The 20,896-nt window shown below is 44.5% G+C and overlaps 1 protein-coding gene across 1 annotated transcript; it reads right to left on the minus strand.

Annotated features, from left to right (window-relative positions):
* Nucleotides 1-5,485: 5,485 nt before the first annotated feature.
* Nucleotides 5,486-6,427, minus strand: LOC102449836 (olfactory receptor 11L1-like). Its single transcript, XM_006120891.2, has one exon. It carries the CDS (start codon nt 6,425-6,427, stop codon nt 5,486-5,488), a length of 942 nt encoding a protein of 313 aa, XP_006120953.2.
* Between the last annotated feature and the right edge of the window lie 14,469 nt (nt 6,428-20,896).

The following is a 20,896-nucleotide window of genomic DNA, read 5'->3' on the forward strand; positions in this document are numbered from 1 at the left end:
AGTAGCCATCCTGCAGCAAAAAAACTTCAGGACCAGACTTCAAAGAGAAACTGCTGAGCTACAGTTCATCTTTAAGTTTGACACAATCAACTCTGGATTAAACAAAGACTGTGAATGGCTTGCTAACTACAAAAGCAGCTTCTGCTCTCTTGGAATTCACACCTCCAGATCAGCTGCTAGAAGTGGGCCTCATCCTCCTTGATTGGATCCACCTCGTCATCTCCAGCCTGATCCTGGCCTGCATATTTATTCCTGCCTCTGGAAATTTCCACTACATGCATCTGACGAAGTGGGTCTTTGCCCACGAAAGCTTATGCTCCTACACTTCAGTTAGTCTATAAGGTGCCACAGGACTCCTTGTCGCTTTCAGAATGTATCTCGCCATCTTGGGAACAAAGTGAAGGGGAGCGCTCTTTTTCAAAGAAAAAAGAACTGTCTTCGGTCTGCCATGGGACAGAAACGACTCTCTTCCCTTGCACTTCTCTCGACTGAAAGTGAGCGTTTGAGAGAAACGACATTAGATGATGTAATCTGTGATTTTGCTAACAAAAGGAGTCGCACAGTAAATATTTAATTGTATGTTATTCCTGTGTGGTGTTTGTTGTCTTCAACATTTACATGTGTATTCTAATAAAAAATAGCAAATTATTGTGTAATTTAGCAGTTTTCTTTTCTTATTTTGAGTCATTTATGATTTGTATAGGCCCTACATTTTTCATAGGCCCTAGGCACTGTGCCTAGTGAATGAGTGCTCTGGCCCTGCCCTAGGCCAGTCTCTCACCAGCTGTCCACTTGGAGCTGTCCATGGTGCTGCTCCAATTCACCTCTAGCACTCTGATTTGCAGCTGTCCTAGGCACATTCTGTTCTAGGGAAATTCTGCTCTTCCTCCTCTTCCTGTCTCACAGTTTCATCCCCTGGCTGAAGAATTGCACCGTTGCCCACAGGGTCTAAGGCAGGGGTCTCAAACTCACGGCCTGCCAGCCATCTGCGGGCCCAAGCATATTCACAATCCGTCCCAGGAGTCCAGGCAGCCTGAGGGCGTGGGCATGCCTGTCCCCACAAGCCCTGCCCCTTCACCTCCACTGCCCCATCCTTTCCCCCCATTGCACCCCATCAGCCTTGGTGGTTACTGGGGGGCCTGGTGCAGGGCAGCAGCAGCAGTCGGGACCCCCTGCATTCCCCACAGCAGTGGGAGCCATGGGGAAGAGGAACAAGTGTGTGCACGCAGTGCAGTGGGGGGGCCCACTGCTGCTCCCACCTGGTTCCAGGTCCCCCCTCAGTAATCCCCCAGGCAGCATCCCTTGAAGGATAGGGTGGGGAGGTGGTGGTGGTGAAGGCTTGGGGGATGGGTACAAGCACTCTCCCCCAGGCAATCAACCTCCATGCCAGACTGTAGATACATCTCATTGATCTCTGTATTAATCATTTTCTCATTTTTATTTTAACTTTGTATCAAGTCCTTTTAGCATTGTAATAAGCCTTTAGCTTTGTTTTATTAATTCCTTTTATATAGAAACTTTGTATACTTTCATAGAGAACATAGAAACTTGGTATTAAGTCTTTTTATGTCGAAACCTTGTATCCTGTAGACTTTGTACTCCCTTTTACTTAACTGATTGTCCTCTTGAGTGAACGAGGTGTGAATGGATAAGGCATGAAAGGCAAGCACCTCTGGGCACTTGCAAAGGTTGGAGGGGGTGAAAGCCAGATCCAAGAACAATGGGACCTGTGAAGTAGGCTCACTGAAAGAACACTGGATGCCTTGTGAGTCAGCAGCAAGTGCCTGCTTTTGGAAGCCCCCTCTTTGAAGAAGAATGTGGCAGCTTTGAGACACCACCCAAATGAAGGTGTCACAGATGTCTAACTGCATATGCAGTTAGATAACCGGTCATCTGAAGAAGTGGGCTGTGCCCACGAAAGCTCATGAACATGTTTTCTTAGTCTTTAAAGTGCTACCAGACTATTTGTTGTTTTTTAAGTTTTTCCTGTTACAGACTAACTTGGCTATCCCTCTGAAACTTATGCATATGATGGCTCTCACAGATGTTGCATATGCATGTGATGACTAGTGGAGATCTGCAGGAGAGGGAAGACACTATAAATCTAAGGCATCTTGCAGAGGGACCCCGGGTTTTCATCTTGTGAACATGGGAGCACCGATCCAGATCGGCAGAAGCCCGGCTCCACCCCTCCCCCACCTAACTCACCCGTCCAGTGCAGTTAGGGGGAGCAACTATTGGTAACAACAAGGCTATGTCTAGACTGCAATGTTTGTGAGGAAAAAGCTATGCAAAATGTGCTCCACATTTTGTGTAGCTTTTTCCGCTTTTTTTTCCCCCAGAAGAGGCTTTTCTGCCATTTGATCCCATCTTTCAGAGGAGCCCTTATGCCTCATGAAATGAGATATACAGGTCTCCCCGGAAGTGCGTTTGCTCTTCCGTGAAAAAAATCGGAAGAGCAAATGTGTTCCTTGGACATGGTGGGGTTTTTGCGGGATACCGCAAAAACCCTGTAGTCTAGACGTAGCCCAAGATGGGGTGTGATTGTGTGACAAGTGTTGATTGATATATGTGCTATCAGTAAATGTGATGTTCTACCTTTTCCCCCTGAAAAGATCCTGTGCAGTACTTTTAAGTACAACAAGACCCCGCCCCTCCTCCATTAATATCAAGCAGCCCTTGACCACTTTCCAAATTCTTGGAGTGCCCCTCCCTACCCAAAATTATTGCCCACCCCATTCTGCAGGTTGGATTAACTATATAGGTGTTTTCATTAATTCCCCACTAGTGAGTCGTGATGCCACAGATAAGTAAGCCAGAAGTACTCAGGTCCATAAATCACTTAATACAAGGCACATGCCAATAGAGTCTACAACATAATAGTCTTTGATGTTCCATCTGTATAAGGTCTCACTCACTCACAGCTCTCTCCCACCAGTTAACCTCTTCATCCCCTGCCAGGCAGCAACACAGGGAGGTTAAAGTTCTCCCCACCTCTCTCCACATTATAGACAACAATATTCCTATTGTTTTCATAAAACTAGCTCAGATTTTCCCATTTCTCCATAAAGGGGGGCTGTAAGGGAGATGAGTGTTTCCATTGTTCTCAGTCAGGGAAACTGAGGCACAATGCAGCAACCACTTGACCAAAGGCACAGATGTCAATAGCATCAGCCAGCTTAGAACTCAGACTGATGCCTGACTCACCTCTTTCATCCACAAGGATTTTTAAACGCTAGCACACTCATCCACCCACTCCATCATGAACAAAAATCCTCCTTGTGAAATGAGATAGGTATTTCTCAATATATTATGATCTGTCTGTGCACATGTGGCCCCCAGCACAAAACCAGTTGGAAGCTCTAGATAAGTCCGTAAAATAATCAATAGTAATAATTAATAACAGAAAAGTTCTGCTCTTAGAAAGGAAGGGGGACACTTTTTTAAATACATTGAGCACATTGGCTTTATTGCCTGACCTCCATCCCCACCTGGACAGTTCAGTCAGAAGAGCATCAGACTTTTAATCTGAGGGTTGGATTCACGGTCCAGGTCCAGCTGTAGCTTTTGCCATTAAGCTTGATGATTTAAAGGTTTGTTCTAGCCTAAAGTTCTAAGAAAACTCTCTGGAAATGAGTCCCAGATGGTGAGTCGGCACCATGAAGATCAATCCATTCTGCAGAGAGACAGTTGGCTTGCCCGTTCCTGATCTGACTAATGGGAGGTGATGAGGTTCAGGTCAGGACAGTAAAGGCAGCCCTGCAGAGACACCATTTCAAATTTTGGTTGGGGGGAGTAACTTTAGCCATGATTCCAGGGGCTATTTGGGCACCTGAAAACTCTAGTTTTCTGGCAGACAATTTAACAGTTACCTAACATAAGCACTGTATCTAAGTCCTATATAAAAGAAAGGCAAATATTAGACACACTCGGCTCTAATAATAGCAGGTTCTGATATGTTGTGGCAAGCCATTTAAGGGACAGATTTACATGTTTAATGTATATTCTTACTTTGTTACTAACTCTGCGGAGAGAGAAAGAGAGACCCTATCAGAAGTCTTGGGTTCTATCTCAGCTCTAGGAGGCGAGTGGGGTCTAGTGGGTTACAGCAGGGGCATTTACATCTGCGTTCTAAGTAAGACCCGCAGAATGGCCCTACTGGGTCAGACCAAAGGTCTATCTGGAATAGAATCTTATCTTCCGATAGCAAATGCTGGGTGCTTCAGAGGGAATGAACACAACAGGCAATTACTGAGTGATTCATCCCGTCACCCATTCCCAGCTTTTGGCAAACAGAGGGAGGGACATGGGCATGGTATTGGATCTCTGCCTACTAATAGCCATTGTGGGACCTATTCTCCATGAACTTCTCAACTTCCTCTGGCAAAGAGTTCCACAGGTTGGCTGTGAAGAAATACTTTCTGTTGTTTGCTTTAAATCTTCAGCTTATTAATGTCATTGAGTGACACCCAGTTCTTGTGTTGTTTGAAAGAGTAAATAACACTTCCTTTATTCAGTTTTTCTACAACACTTATGATTTTATAGACTTCTGACATATTTCCCCCTTAATCATCTCTTTTCCAAACAGAAAAGTCCCAGTATTTTTAGTATCTTCTCATATGGAATGTGTTCATGACTCCTAATAATTTCTGTTGCCCTTCTCTGAACCTTTTCCAAATCCAATATATCTTTGTTGAGATGGTTTGATCAAATCTGCACAGCATTTCATATGTGGGATACCATGGATTTATTCAGAGGCAATATGATATTTTCTATCTTATTATCTATCCCTTACCTAATGAGTCCCAATAACGTTAGGTTTTCTTTTCTTTCTTTTTTGGACAGCTAGCCACAATGACTCCAAGATCTCTTTATTGATGGGCTCAGCTAATTTAGACCCCATCATTTTGTATGTATATTTGGGATTATATTTTTCCTCTGTGCATTACTCTGCACTTTTTCAACACTGAATTCCATCTGCCATTGTGTTGCCCAGTCTTGTGAGTTTTGTGAGATCCCTTTGTAACGCCGGGAAGACTGCTTTGGGCTTAACTATCTTGAATACATTTTGTATCATTTCCAAATTTTGCCAGTTCACCATTTACCCTTTTTTTCAGACCATTTATGAATGCGTTGAACAGCACAGGTCCCAGTACAGACCTCTTGGGGACACCTCTATTTACTTCTCTCCATTTTCACCAGTTATTCCCACCCTTTGGTTCCCATTTTATGACTGGAGTGCCTGACAATGCTTTCAGGATCCTTAGTTTACTTGAATGACAAACCTTTTGTTACTTTAATTACCCTGCCTCTGTTATAAACAAACTCCCTGCCAGAAAGGCTGTATTGCTCCCACCTTCTGAATTCATCATGTATCACATGCACGCTGTGCTGCAGTTCAGGGCTCTGTCTCTGGCTAGGCTAAGTGAGTAGACCTGGGGTACAAAATTCAGGAGGGGGAGGGGTGCTATGGCCTCCAGTCCCCCTAAATGGTGCTGCCTGCAGCCTTCACTCTCCTCAAGGCCTTCACCAGGGCTCTCTTAAAGTCCCTGTTCCTCAGGGTATAGATGAAGGGGTTCAGCAGTGGGATGATAATGGCATAGAAGATCGACACCATTTTGTCCATGTCGGAGGCCCGGCCGGATCCTGGACGAACATACATGAATATGACTGTGCCATAGAAGATGGTGACGACGGTGAGGTGGCTGGTGCACGTGGAGAACGCTTTGTGTCGGCCCGTGGCCGACGGGATACGGCAGATGGTAGAGATGATCAGGGTGTAGGAGGTGAGGGTCAGGAGAAAGGAGCTGAGCACCACCACCGCCGACACCAAGAAAACCGAGATGTTGGCCACCTGAGTGTCCCCGGTTGACAGCCTCAGCAGGGGCCCCGTGTCACAGAAGAAGTGGTTGATGTGGTTGGTGCCGGAGAAGGGCAGTTGGGAGATGAAGGCTGTGGGCAGGAAGGGAGTAAGGAAGCCACTCACCCAGGAGCCAAAAGCCAGCCGGGCACAGGCCTGGCCATCCATGAGCACTGGGTAGCGCAGCGGGTGGCAGATGGCCAGGTACCGATCATAGGCCATGGTAGCCAGGAGGAAGAACTCCGTGGAGCCGAAGAAGAAGAAGAAGTACATCTGGGTGATGCAGGCGTGGAAGGAGATGGCACGATGGCCGTGGTGGAAATCTCCCAGCAGCCGGGGCACTGTGACTGAGGTGTAGCAGATCTCCAGAAAGGAGAAATGGCTGAGGAAGAAATACATGGGAGTGCGCAGGCTGGCCTCCTGCTGGGAGAGGGCAATGATCACCATGTTGCCGAGCAGCGTGAAGAGGTAGATGGCCAGGAAGATGGCGAAGGAGAGGAGCTGAAGCTCCGGTGAAAGAGCGAAGCCCAGCAGGAGGAATTCAGTGACAGAAGTTTGGTTGTCCATGCTCACGTTGGCCAACAGTGTAGCTTTCAGAGGAACAGCGAGCAACACTGGATTAAGGTGTAAGAAACTATGCTACAGCTGAGGAACTCGCAATACGAGGGGCCTTTAAAAAAGAAAAAACTGACTCCATTTCACATTGTATCAAAATCATTTGATAATAAAAGAGAGATTGAAGTTGGAAATTTTCATTCAACTATCACAAAAATATACACCTCTGGTTACACAGACACCTTTCCCCCATCCTTCCTCTTCACTAATTGTTCAATTATTGACAGGCGGGTGGTCAGGGGTGGGAAAAAACCCAATAATTGCACTTCTAAAATTAGTATTTCTATGAGTCAGTCTGATACCAGTCTCCTAAGGGCAGTGTTTTGTTGGCCAACTGCTAGTGGTAAAATTGTCACTGTGGCATCATGGTTTATTTAAATAAATAAGCAATCTCATTCCTGATAAAATTGGGAAAAATGTGAGGTCGGAGGCAGCAGTGTCATGAAGCAGCCTTGCCAAGCTCAAACTTGTATGGGATTTGTTCTAGGAGTGACGTCATGTCCTTCTTCGCTGGTAATAGCCAAACGGCTGCCATCTTTTGTTTACCATCCAGCAGGCTCAGTTCTATAGTGCCTTCATTCCTGTTTTTCTTCGTTTTCCTAAGCGTTCGGGTGGTCGTTCTTTTGATCTGTACAGACATAAAATTGTGTATTTCAGTGCACATGCCACTTTCTGTTTCATGCACTGTCTATGCGTTACATGAATGAGCGTGCAGGTGACCATCTTCTGGGCTTGGCTTGAGTGGAGCTTGAAGAGGATACATTTATGTTGGCTTCCTCCTCCCCCCGCCATGAGTTTCAGGAGCCTCCACTGTATTTTAATTGTATGACAAAAGAAAAATCCCAACAATTCATTGTTTCATAATGAAAATTAAATGGCAATAATATTTTATATATAGTCTGGATAAACTTTGTATTGCCCTAACAAACTTAATCAAACTTTTTTTCCCCATTTATTCATATGAAAATGAAGATCATTTTCCTTAATCATGGTATAAAATTATGATATCCTCTCGTTTTGCTGTGAGACCATGAAAGCTTTCATGTTCAATGTCCAAGCTTTCAAAGCACGTTCAAGCTTTCATGTTCAAAGTCAATGTCTTTTCTGTAAAAATACAGAGTTTATTTTTTATGGTATGGGGCCTTTTGTACCATCCAATAGAGCTACAGCTGATTGAAACCAGCTGGGATTGGGTCAGTAGACGCATAGTTAATGGTATAACCATGGAGGATGGTGAGGAATTGTTTAGGAAGCCCTAAGGATGACACATATCTAGGATTATAGGCTGAATCTGAGGGAAGGAAAATGTAAGCAGATGAACAGGGATATTTCCTGATACCCTGGACAGCCAGCCTGTGTAACACAGAAGCCCTGGGAATCTCCTTCCTTGAATAATTTAAAACAAACTGCACAGGCATTGCAAGGAACATGCATGCAGGGTATGTTTGTTCTGCAACTAGAAATCTGCAGCTGGCCCTGTTGTAGGAAGAGAGCCTGAGACGTAAGCTCCTGTGTCAGAGCCTGGGATGAAATAGGAGCTACTCACAGTATCTGGCAAGAACAAGGCTGATATCCTCCAGCAATACACACTGCTAAGAAACACTAGGCACTGAGCCCTCTCACAAACATACCCAGTTATCAGGTGGTTCCAGAGCATCCGCATCGCAAGGGCAGTACAAAAACATTCCCCACGGGTCACAGGAACACACCCACCCCTTTGAAAAGATATGATCAGGAAGACAGTACGTAACAGGGATGCTTTGATCAAACCAACATGTACAAAGTGATGGGTGATAATGAGCCATGTCAGGAGGCAGGAACCACATCAAACTTGGTACTATCAAGTCATAGCTCTGGTCGATTCAAAATGGTATTTTTCATCAAATAAACAATTCCTTTGCCCAAGAGAGACACAAGGCTACGTACACTGTAGCCCCCAGGTTAGCATCAGATATTGAGTTGGAGGAAGAAAGACGTTTATGTTTCTAGCACCTTCTGCTGTTTCCGATGTCCACTGAAGCTATATCTAGACTGCAGAGTTTTTCCGGGATACTGTGTCAAAGGAACGCATCCACTTTTTCGGATCAGTTTCCGAAAAAGCGGGTGCGGTCTTTTGGAAGCCCTGGATTCCTCATTTTATGAGGAATAAGGGCTCTTCTGAAAGAAGAGGTTTTTCCAATATTTGGCCCCGTGTAGACGGGCCAAATGTTTGAAAAGCCTCTTCTGAAAAAACAAGTGGAAAAAGGTACATAAATTGCTGTTCGCAATTTGCGTATCTTTTTCCAAAGAAACTGGCAGTGTAGACACAGCCTGAGTGATGAACTCAAGGGGTTTGATCTCATTAATGTAGCAAAGGGAAGTATAAGGAATGCCTTGATTACATTTCCCTGTTTAAATCTGTGGAATAAACATTTGGTAACAATCTCTTCAATTTAGCAGACAAAGCAAATGTCCAATGGTTACAAGTTGTATTTCAATTCAGACCAACAATAAGGCATAAAAAATGAGGATAATAAACCATTGGAACAATTTACCAAGGTTTGAAGTGGATTCTCCATAATTGGCATTTAAAAAAAATCAAGATTAGATATTTTTCTAGACAATAAGCTCTAGTTCAAAAGAAAATTTTTCTGGGTAAGTTCTATGACCAATGTGGGACTGAGGTCAGTGTAGAGGATCATAATGGTGCCTTCTGGCCTTCGAATCTATGAATTTCAAGACACTAGAGCTTCCCTATTGCTCAACAGGGACTGAGCCCAATCCTGCGAGGTGCTGAGCATTCTCAAAATGTCCAGCAGCCGATGAGCATTAACAGCATTCAGCACCGTGTAGCTATCTACATGGATTTGGGAGAGAGAAGCTCAGATTGCAAAGGGAAGAGTTTGGGGGAGACACCAGGAAGTTAGCCTGTGTGCCTATGGCTGGAATGCTAGCTGCAGTTTCAGCATCTCTGTAAATGTACTCCTAATAAATAGTTGGTTTCGTTTTAGTAATATGTATTGTATAAAAAGAATAATAAAAGTTTAGGGCTGTTAGAGAAGAGAAGAGAAGAGAAGAGAAGAGAAGAGAAGAGAAGAGAAGAGAAGAGAAGAGAAGAGAAGAGAAGAGAAGAGAAGAGAAGAGAAGAGAAGAGAAGAGAAGAGAAGAGAAGAGAAGAGAAGAGAAGAGGGACATGTCATGAGATATGTAATAATGAATGATCTTGAGAAGGTGGATCAGGTTTTTCTATTCACTTCCTAGCACCATAGTTCCAGTAACATGGTATTTATATAGTGCTGAAACTTGCAGATTTATTCAAATCTTTACTGTCTAAACTCCAGAAGTTTCCATAAACAGCTGTCTTAGAAAAAAAAGAAATCTCGGTATGAAATGGCCAGAAATGATTACAAACTAAGAACTATGGAGAAGGACAAAACAAACTGACAGGACAGGAAATTATGGAAACTAGGTGATTGGGCAACAAAATGGCAAATGAATTTTAATGTTGATAAATGCAAATTAATGCACATTGGAAAAAATACCTCCAGCTATACATACAAAATGATAGGGACTAATTTAGCTACAACCACTCAAGAGAGAGATCGTGGAGTCATTGTGGATAGTTCTCTGAAAGCATCCACTCAATGTGCAGCGGCAGTAAAAAAGGCAAACAGTGTTAGGAATCAGTTAAAATGGGAGAGAGAATAAGACAGAGAACATCTTATTGCTTCTATATAAAGCCATGGTACACCCACATCTTGAATACTGCGTACATTGGCCTTTCAAAAGGACAACAAAAATGACTGGGGTTTGGAACGGGTCCCATATGAAGAGAGATTACAAAGACTGGGATTTTTCAGCTTGGAAAAGATAGGGTACTGGGCTAGATGGACCTTTGGTCTGACCCAGTATGGCCATTCTTCTGTTCTAATATGGAGATGGCTGGGACATACACAGAGGAATGATCAGAATAACACAATAAGGCAGGTATTCGACTGGGAACCCCAGGGAAAGAGGCGACCAGATAGACCAGCGATAGCATGGAAATGCACAGTGAAGCAAAACTGAAAGCTATCAAAATGGCTTGGGAAGGAGCTAAGACTACGGCAGGAGACTGGCAAAGAGAGAAGGGTATATGACCATGTGTGGTGGGGGAGTGAATGGGACTGCACAAATTTACATCAGCTGAGAATTTCATGTGAGAATTTTAAACACCGGGTCAGCTTTTCAAAACTTCTCCCTCCCTCCCAGTAACTTCCACGGATCTCAACAGGACTCGGGGCCAGTTTTCCACTGGTGCGTAGGTGACTAATGGTGCGCTTGGGCGCCTAGGAGGATTTTCAGAAGTGCATAAGCAGGCTAAGCACCGAATCTTCACTCTTGGCTCTCACACCAGGAAACTTGCAAATAAATGCCTGATGTGGATCAAAAGTTAGGGCAGGAAAAAGTTGGGGGCTCAGCAGAAGCTTTGCAACGGTTGTCCAAACTCAGGCCTCGCTATAGACTCCCGGTGACAACTGCTGTACTTCATGAACAAAGCTGCATGGTGAGATGAGAAAGCAGAACTATCCCCCGTTCCTCAGTCCCATGCCTAACTGCAAGACCGTCACTCCTACACGGAGACGCAACCCCTGCAAACACAGATAGTCCATACTGCACCTGCCAAACTTCCCTCCGTTCACTAAGAAAGGGATCACTCCCAAATCATGTTCCTCCCCAGGCCACGTTCCTCTGGAAGAAGGAAAGATGCTCGCTTGTGTCTGGCTCTTCTAGAACCAGCTGCCAGATGCTTAGCAGCATTCCCGGACCTGAGCGAGTGGTTGGACATGCGTCTCCACACCCAGGGCTAGAACCGAGGTCCCATCTGCAGACACCGCACCAGACAGAAGGACACAGCAGCAGCTCCATTAAAATCTGTTAGAAACTGCTCCACTTTTAACTCCATCCAGAGACCTCGGGGAGCCCTGTTTTGCTGTCCGTGTGACAGAGCCCCAAAACAATTATCTTCTTGCTGACTAATTGGAAGGTAGAGCTTGTTCTTCCATACCAAGGGACTATTTTACAGGCTGGGCATGGTGGCTTAGGAGTCAACGCAACGGGGGGAGACCAGAAATAAAGCTACTTTCCTTTTGGAAATATTTTCATCCCCCTAAAACATTTGTTCCCTCAGTAAAAGCCTCCTAGAAATTGAGAGCTGCCTCAAAGAAATCTCTTCCACCACTGAATTATTTCCATGGAGTTGGCACTTAAAGCCAAATGTTATCCTGGATTGCCCCTTCAGTGGCTGCCCTAGGACACAGGTGAAGACAAAAAGCAGCCCTAATAAGTATTGCATCTTGCTGCCCATCACCGCAGAGTCTGTGCGCCGTCCATGTAAAATTAATTAACAGAGAAGTCTCTGGTCAATTTCATGGAGTTGCTGGCTCTTCTTCCTTTCTAGGATTAAAAACCACCAAGGGTGGTTGATGAAGGCCCAGCTGGGGAAGGCAAGCCCCAGCCCCGTCCCTTCCACACAAGGCCTTGCTCTTTCCACAACCACCCCCATGTGAAGCCAAGCCCGGCCTCCACTCCAGATTACTGCTCCCAGCCCTGAACACCTCCAGGCACTTAGTGTCTCTCATCCCAGGGGGTGGCGCTGCCACAGCTTTTCTGGGCAGCCAGAGAGCACAGGCAGTTTGGGGAAGGCAATGCCTTCTCTTGCCTGTGTTACCCGCTGCCCGAGAGTCTGCCTGGGATGGGATTTTTGCTTTGGAATCTGTCCTGGGGAGGAGGTCAAGATGAATTCTGCTTGAGTTCTAGCTACCGGCCTGGCCCATATCACCGCAGCGCCCCAGCACTGCACCCATCGTTCATGTACGTACCTCACAACATGCCTGTCAGACAGGGGCAATGCTGCTATCCCCAGTGTACAGGTGGGGAAGTGTGGAACAGAGAAAACACTAAAGCCCAGACCCTCAAAGCCATTAAAACACCATTTTCTATAGGAGTTAGGCACCTAAATTGCCTTTGATGATCTGGACCAAGGTGACTTGCCAAAGGCACACACAGGAAATCAGTGAATTGAACCTGGATCTTCCACCACCACTGCTAGAATGGTTCTCACCTTATATTACTACTGGCCCAGCGTTCTGTTCCTCTGTAGAATTAACGGGGGCGGGGGAGAGGGGGTGTATCTGAGTACTTTGTAGTTAGCTACAGCAACTTACTATGTTCCGTTGTGTTCGGGAGACGTGCGTGTGTGACATCCGGGCCCAAGCCCTGAGTAGCCCTGCACTTTCTAAGTGGCCCCATGATAGAGAAGAGCTCATTTTAAAAAAGGGGGAGGAATTACGAATTGTATCCGCCACACATCTTCCTTTAAACCTATTGGGAGAGCAGATGATGAGCTGTCTGCTAGGTTAGCCCCTAGGTCCAGAGATGGTAAACGCGGGGATCGAAGTGAAGGCTCTGGAGAAAGAGAGGCGAGTACCCAGCACTGCTCTCTAGGCTGTGTGGAGAAGGAACAACTGCATAGGGGCAGGCTAGCAGTCTCTGGTGGAGCACTGTTTCCTTGTTACAGAAAGAGCTGCGGAGGACAGGCTGCTGGGATAGCCAGGGGAATGGAGGGCCTCTCTTAGTGAAGAGGAGATTCAAAGAGCTTGTCTTGTGTAGACTAGAAAAGATGGGGGGAGGAAACACCTGATTGCTCTCTATAAATACACCAGAGTAGGGAGAAGAGCGATGAAGTTAAAAACCAATGCTGACACCAGAACAACTGGATTAAAACAGGCCATGAGTAAATTCAGGCTGGAAAATAGAAGGTTTCTAGAGAAACAAGGTGGGTGAGGTAATATCTTTTACTGGACCAACGTCTGCTGGCTAGTCTCGGAGGGGTGGCTGTGTTAATCTGTATCTGTAAAAACAACGAGGAATCCTGTGGCATCTTAAAGACTAACAGTTTTATTTGAGCATAAGCCTTTGTGAGTAACAACTACTTTATCAGATGCATAGAGTGGAAATTGCAGAGGTTAATATGTATTAACCTATCAAAAGGAGGGAGTTACTTATCAAGTGTAGGATCAGTTACTTATCAAGGAGGCCAATTCAGTCAGAGTGCATGTGGCTCTCTCTCAGCAGTTGACAGCGAGGTGTGAATGCTGAGAAGGAAAATTGTCTTTGTAATGAGATAACCATTCTAAATCCTTATTCAGTCCTAATTTGATCATGTTAAATTTGCAAATGAATTGTAGCTCTGTTGTTTCTCTTTGTAGTCTGTTTTTTAAGACTTTTTGTAAAAGGAGGACTACTTTTAAATCTGTTCAGAAGCTCCAGGAGGTAGCTGAGTTAGTCTGTTACAGAAAAAAACAACAAATGGTCTGGTAGCTCCGGTCATCTTAAGCAGTTGGCTGTGCCCTCAAAAATTCATGATACCATCTACATGTTTTGTTAGTCTATAAAGTGCTAAGTTGTTGTTTTTTAACTCTGTTGTTGAGTGATCCCGGATGTTGAAGAGTTCTCCTAGTGTTTTTATATGTTACCATCAGTGTTCCTGCTAACATTTTTCTGTCTTTGGGCAGGTTGAATTTCTTATGTGCAATACCAATATTGAGGTATCCATAGGTGTGGAAGAAAATATATTAAAGCAAGGGATAGTTAACAAGGAGCAATGCTTAGGATATCTAATATGAAATCAAATAAAAAAGAAAATTAACACTACCCTTGGAGTACATGTATCATCATCCTTTCTAACAACTCAAGCTAATAAACACACCAAAATGCATATTATCCACACATAGCTCAGCTTTAAGACGTTAAACAAATCTATGACTCAACTAGAAATAGTCATGCTCTCCTTGCAAATATTAGTACAATATTTACTGACACTGGAAAGAAGAGTAAAAGGCATTCACTAAGGCTTATACAGTTTCTCTGGGGGATGTTTAGGATCCATGCTATACAAAAACAAGTGAAACAGAGACCTGTAAAAACAGATAAAAGTTATCCTGGTTTGAAACTTTGACCTTGTGTGTGTCACCAACTCAAAGAATAGAAACCCCAGAACAAATTAACATATGGGTTCAGGGTTTGTAGATAGATGCATGTTTCAGAGGGCTTGCAAATAAGGTTTCATCCTACAAAACATCTAGCATCACTCCTAATACTTGTTACTTCTGACTCATAAGAACCAGAACTATACCATATAGAAAGATCTGGCCTTAATGCAATACAATATACCATGTATATTGTACATATACCATGTAGTAACACAGGATTTTTTTTAAAAAATCAAGATCAGAATTTTAGATATCGGCAACACCCCAAAAAATCTGCTAAAAGAATCTTTTTCTTTCTTACCTTAAGCCATTGACACCCATGTAAACTTTTTTTGAAATGTAGTCGTGCAAATGCCGTGGCGCGCACACACACCCCGTGAAACCTGTTTTTCCTTCCTTCCCTCCAACCCAGCCAGAGAGGACTGCAATCTGGACTGCAGCAAGTGAGTCAGGACACCCCAAACAAACTCCCCATTGCCTCCACCTCACTGCATAGATGCCAGCACCCAACAACCCCCTCTCCCCTCTCCATGCAATCTAAAATCCTGTTTCTCAGACTTGCAGACACCAGCCATCTAGCTGGCAGGATACAGCACAAACCCTCCACCTCTCTCCTGTCTCACCCCAAGACACAAAGCACAAACTCTCCAATTCCACCTCACCCCAGTGCTAGCACCTTATCCCCTCCCTATTTTCCCCACATACCCCATGCAGTCAGCTTCCCCCCCTTTCCTTCCCAGACCAGGAAGCATGAAAAGAGAGCTGGGTTCCTGCTTCTGCCTCCCTTTTTTCTGGCACAGACAGGACTCCCCAAACTCCCTTGCACTCCGACTCCCTCCCAGCCAATTACTCCCTCCCTCCTCCTCTCCCCAAACTTCCCTACCCTACAACTCTCCCCCAACCACTTATTCCCTCTTTATCTCTCCTCCCTACCTGCTCTGGGAGCTCTCCCATTTTAAGCAGGCAGCTCTGGGACACGACCTTCCCCTCGCCGGTCAGCTGAGCTCCCTGACTGCCCAGGAGCTCTGAGCCTCTGTGCAAGGCTCATTAAGCAGCTTCATGGTCACCCAGCAGTGCAGCTTACAGGGAACGTAGCTCCAGACCCAGTGCCAGCATGGAGGTAGCTCCCAGATGCTCTCAGTTGACTCCCACTTCTCCCTGGGTACAGGGAGTGTTTCATTCCCATATTGCTAGACCTTTCTATGTAGGATTAGAAAGGACCTCCTAGGTCATCACGGCCAGTCTCCTTTCATGTAACTCTGTTCACAACTAACACTAATTAGGTTGCTTACCCACCTTTCTCCTCCTGCAAGGCTGTTCCAGAGCTTCCCTCCCAGGCGTGTCCTTACAAATGATGGGGCCCTACGCAACTGAGGGCCCCACCCATGCAGCTTCTGCCGGGAGCTGGGTGCTGCCTTTCCCCACTCCCTATGTGGCTGATGATAGCCTAGGCTTCGGGGCTTCCCTCTTTCCCCTTCCCTGTGCTGCTCCCCTTTCACAGCTTCTGCCAGGGTTTGGGGGTGTCCTTGGGGCCAGAGCAGAGCTGCAGAGGCTGGGGATCCTCTCTGTCTCCAGTCTGGTAGTAGGGAGCTGTCACTAGCTGGCTGTTGCTGCTGACGAAGAGGAACACATGAGGGCTGAGAGAGGGGGCAGGAAGAAGCCCTGTTGCAGACAGGAGATAGCAGCAGGGAGGAAGGGTTGGAAAGCAACCAGCAGAAATGGTCAGGGCCATCCTCGGGCACACACTGCTGCATAGGGGCACCTAAAAAAAATTTGGTGCCCCAATTTTTCAGGTGCCCTACATAGATGCATATTTATTGTATGCCTAGAGATGGCCCTGCTCTCTCCATGAGCATACAGTATAGGCAGATAGAAACCTTGTGTGCAGTGTTGTTGTAGCCATGTTGGCCCCAGGATAGGGGAGAAATAAGATGGGTGAAATAGCATCTTCTGTTGGCCCAACATCTACTGGTGAGAGAAGCAAGATTTGGAGCTTACACCCTTTGGCTTCAAAAGGGCAACATTTTAAATTATTCACCTACATGACTGCACAGAAACTCGTCCATTAATGAAGTCCCATGTCACCCATGTCTCTATCCCGGCCATAGAATTTGGCATCACAAATTTGCCCATTTGCCATGTAGAACTTTCCTTGCCAGAATGCAGGATAACCAAAAACCAACAATTAATTGGGTTAAGGATCTGAGCAGCACCAGGTAAATCTTCTAGTGATTTATATGAAAAGTTTTAGCCTGCCCCCCCCAAAATGGCCTTAAAAACCAACAAAAAAAACCAACCCAGAACCTTTTGTGACTTGAAAATTCACATTTTGGGGGAGGTAGCTTGGAGATTTCAGGAAATGCATGAAGGCTTCATCATAGAAAGTTATTCTTAGCAAACTTTTTGTGACTTGAAAATTCACATTTTGGGGGAGGTAGCTTGGAGATTTCAGGAAACGTATGAAGGCTTCATCATAGAAAGTTATTCTTAGCATCATGTAGAGGAGCTGAATCCTCAGTTTTTCTCCACATCCCCTACCCTATATTTGGAAAAAAATGAGACCCAAACAAGAGTCCAGGATTTCTGTGATCGGTGTCTGAAACAGTAGATGACATTCTCAGCAAGGCAGAATCCACTGAATATGGCACCTGGACCTTTTTCCAGTTTGCTCTGCAGCACAAGCTGCTGGAGGAGATGATCTGTGAAAGCTGTGTGAAGTAGATGATCAACCATGAAGAATCTGTCCAAACCTGGTTTCAGAGACATATGATGGATCATCACAGGGAGACTAAGAGTCTGGGAGAGCTGGAGAAATAGATTGGATCTACAACAGTAAAGAAAGTGAGGGAAGTTCTGGAAAACTCCAAAAATAAAAAAATACCACAAGCCTTTAGCATTTTTAAACAGCGTTTGTGAAGGGCTGCAGCAGGACCCAGTCCTTTCCAGGGACAGTTTACAGCAAAACCAGATTAGTTTTGTGCTGATGATGAAACCCTTTCTTCTGGATCTGGATCAAGAAATCTTACCCCAGTGTGGTGGGCTGGATATGCATGAGTCATGACAAACTCTCCAACCTGTCATTCAAACCCTAGGGTGAATCTTTAAGCGAGTGGTTTGGCTGTGGGAGGCAGTGTCTGTTTCGTAAAGGCCCCCATGAAGCTGGAGGCAGTGACCACCAAAAGCACTTTGCACCTATGCGTCCTCCCCCACCCCACAAGGATGAAGCCATGTCAGCGATCTCGACACACAAAAACTGAAGTGGTTTCTAAGCACGTGTTCCAAAATTCAGAGAGAAAAGGGAAATTTCCACCCTACAAAAATCATCACATCTATTACCAAGACTGGCATATTCAGCTAGAACCCAGCACGGAGGCTTCTGATTACTGGACACTTATTTTTCAGAAGTTCAGTCACCAGTTAACTAAAAGTTTTAATACCAACCCAGGAGGTTTCCCCAAGGGGTGGGAGGAATATAACCAAAACACAGGCGCACGAGGGCCTATATAGGAAGTCTTTAACATTAAATAAAAACATGGTGAGAGCCTGTTGAAAGGGAATATATTTAAATGTCCTTAATTTTTAAAAAAACACCATATTAAAATAATATATTCTGTACTGTGTTGCTTTAAGTCTTAGAACCCCATGTTCATTTTGTAGCTTCCAAATGGAACTGGAACTAAACCCTCCAAAGGGAGGAGGGAGAGCTCTGTGGTTTGAGCATTGGCCTGTTAAACCCAGGGTTATGAGTTCAATCCTTGAGGAGGCCATTTAGGAATCTGGGGCAAAATCTGTCAGGGATGGTACTCAGTCCTACTGTGAAGGCAGGGGACTGGACTCAATGACCTTGCAAGGTCCATTCTAGGAGATAGGCATCTCCATTCACTTTTTTAAAAAAAAGTGTCCAAAGACAATTACAGTTACTGCTAGGAACATAAGAAATGCTACACTTGACCAGAGGAGAGAGGGCAATTGAGTGTAATATCCTATCTCTGAGAATGGCCAATACCAGAAACTCCATAAAAAGGTTCAAGGAACCCTGAATGAACTAGAAGGAGCATGAAGTCATGCAACGCTAGACAAATGAGCATACAGCAGAAAGCCCATGGAAAGTGGCTTGTGCAGGTGGGTTACTAACCGGATCTGCCCCAGCAGATGTTCAGGGCATAGCCTCACATGTCTGACGCCACCTGGGATGTCACAAAGTGTTTTACACAGGGATACTGGAGTTTTCCAAAGTTGCAATCGGCCTCAGATGGAATACATCACTATTCACACATTACACTACTGGAATAATCTTTGTACAAAATATACCTCATAAGATATAATTTCAAACCTAATAACTCACTGGCCTGTATTATCATAGTGAAATGTATGTAGCAACTTTGTATCTACAATTATGAACATACGCAGAAATCATGGGTCTGGGGAATGGAGTAAAACTTTCTCAAAAAAACAAAGGGAAATCATGTCTCACTAATCTACTAGAGTTCTTTGAGGGGGTCATCAAACACATGGACAAGGGGGATCCAGTGGATATAGTGTACTTAGATTTCCAGAAAGCCTTTGATAAGATCCCTTACCGAAGGCTCTTAAGTAAAGTAAATTGTCATGGGATAAGAGGGAAAGTCCTTTCGTGGATCGGTTAAAAGACAGGAAACAAAGGGTAGGAGTAAATTTTCAGAATGGAGAGAGGTAACTAGTAGTATCCTCTAACCGTCTGTCCTGGAACCAATCCTATTCAACTTATTTATAAATGATCTGGAGAAACAGTGAGGAGGAAACATTTGCAGATGATACTAAACTGCTCAAAATAGTTAAGACCAAAGCAGACTGTGAAGAACTTCAAAAAGATCTCACCAAACTAAGTGACTGAACAACAAAATGGCATATGAAATTTAATGTTGATAAATGTGAAGTAAATCACCTATCAACTGATTGTTCCTTGGAAAGAAAAGCCTTCGGGAACAAACAGATCTGCATCTCAGTATGAAAGCCCTTCCACAACAAAGTTCATGTATCCCCAGTTGGCTGAGGAAAACTTTATCTATGGGTCACTGAGAAAAATGCATTTCAAAGGGTTATTGAGCTATGAAAGAATGGAGCAAAGACACTCTTTGATATTTCTACCTGTTCACTTCTCTTTTTCACCTAGAAGGACAAAACAACTCCACACTTCTTGGAAATGAGGAACCATTACTAGGACCAATCCAATTCAACATATTAATAAATTATCTGGAGAAAGGGGCAAACAGCGAAGTGGCGAAAATGGCAGATGACACTGCTCAAGATAGTTTAGTCCAAAACTGACTCTAAAGAACTTCAAAAGGATCTCACAAAACTGGGTAACTGGGCAACAAAATGGTAAATGAATTTTAATGCTGATAAATGCACATATTAAAAAAACTTAATCCCAACTATGCCTATAAAATGATGGGGTCCAAATTAGCTGTTGCCACTCAAGAGAGGTCTTGGAGTCACTGTGGTTAGTTTTCTGAAAATATCCACTCAGTGTGCAGCAGCAGTCAAAAAAATAAGCAGAATGTTAGGAATCACTAAAAATGGGATAAAGAATAAGACAGAGAACAGGCCCGTAGACAGGGGTGGGTGTGAAAGCCAGGAGCAGCACGCTGCCTGAGCCTCCTTCCCCCAAGCTCTGGCTGGCCGGGAGAAGAATGGGGCTGATTTCCCTGCTTACTTGCAGGACAACAGAGGGTGCATTCACACCCTTATGGTCCACCTTTACAAAAAAAAGCACATCCCTCCCCCCAGAAATGCCTGTGTACTGAGCCTGGAGAATATCTTATTGCTGCTATATAAACCTATGGTACATTGATATCTTGAATACTAAGTGCAGATGTGGTTACCTTATCTCAAAAAAAGATACGTTGGCATTGAAGAAAGTTCCCAAAAGGGTAAGAAAAATTATTAGGGGTTTGAAACGGCTGCTATATGAGGAGAGATTAATAAAACTGGGATTTTTCAGCCTGGAAAAGAGATGACTGAGGGGAGATATAGGTCTATAAAATCATGACTGGTGTGGAGAAAGTGAATAAGGAAAAGTTATTTACCTGTTCCCATAAAACAAGAACTAGGGGTCACCAAATGAAATTAATAGGTAGCAGGTTAAAAACAAAACAAAAAAGGAAGTATTTCTTCACACAGTCAACCTGTGGAACTCTTTGCCAGAGGATGTTGTGAAGGCCAGGACTTTTAACAGGTTTCAAAAAAGAACTAGATAAATGCACAGAGGATAGGTCTATCAATGGCTATTAGCCAAGATGGGGGGGAACTGTGTCCCTAGCTTCTGTTTGTCAGAAGCTTGGAACGGGGCAACAAAGGAGGTTCATTCCCTCTGGGCCACCTGGCTTTGGCCACTGTTGGCAGACAGGATACTGAGCTAGATGGATCT

This window comes from Pelodiscus sinensis, chromosome 4 (genome assembly GCF_049634645.1).
Source record: "Pelodiscus sinensis isolate JC-2024 chromosome 4, ASM4963464v1, whole genome shotgun sequence".
NCBI lineage: Eukaryota > Metazoa > Chordata > Testudines > Trionychidae > Pelodiscus > Pelodiscus sinensis.

What these genes read in the sequence shown, in the direction of transcription:
- LOC102449836 (XM_006120891.2), bottom strand. Translation starts at nt 6,427, where the DNA reads ATGGACAACCAAACTTCTGTCACTGAATTCCTCCTGCTGGGCTTCGCT.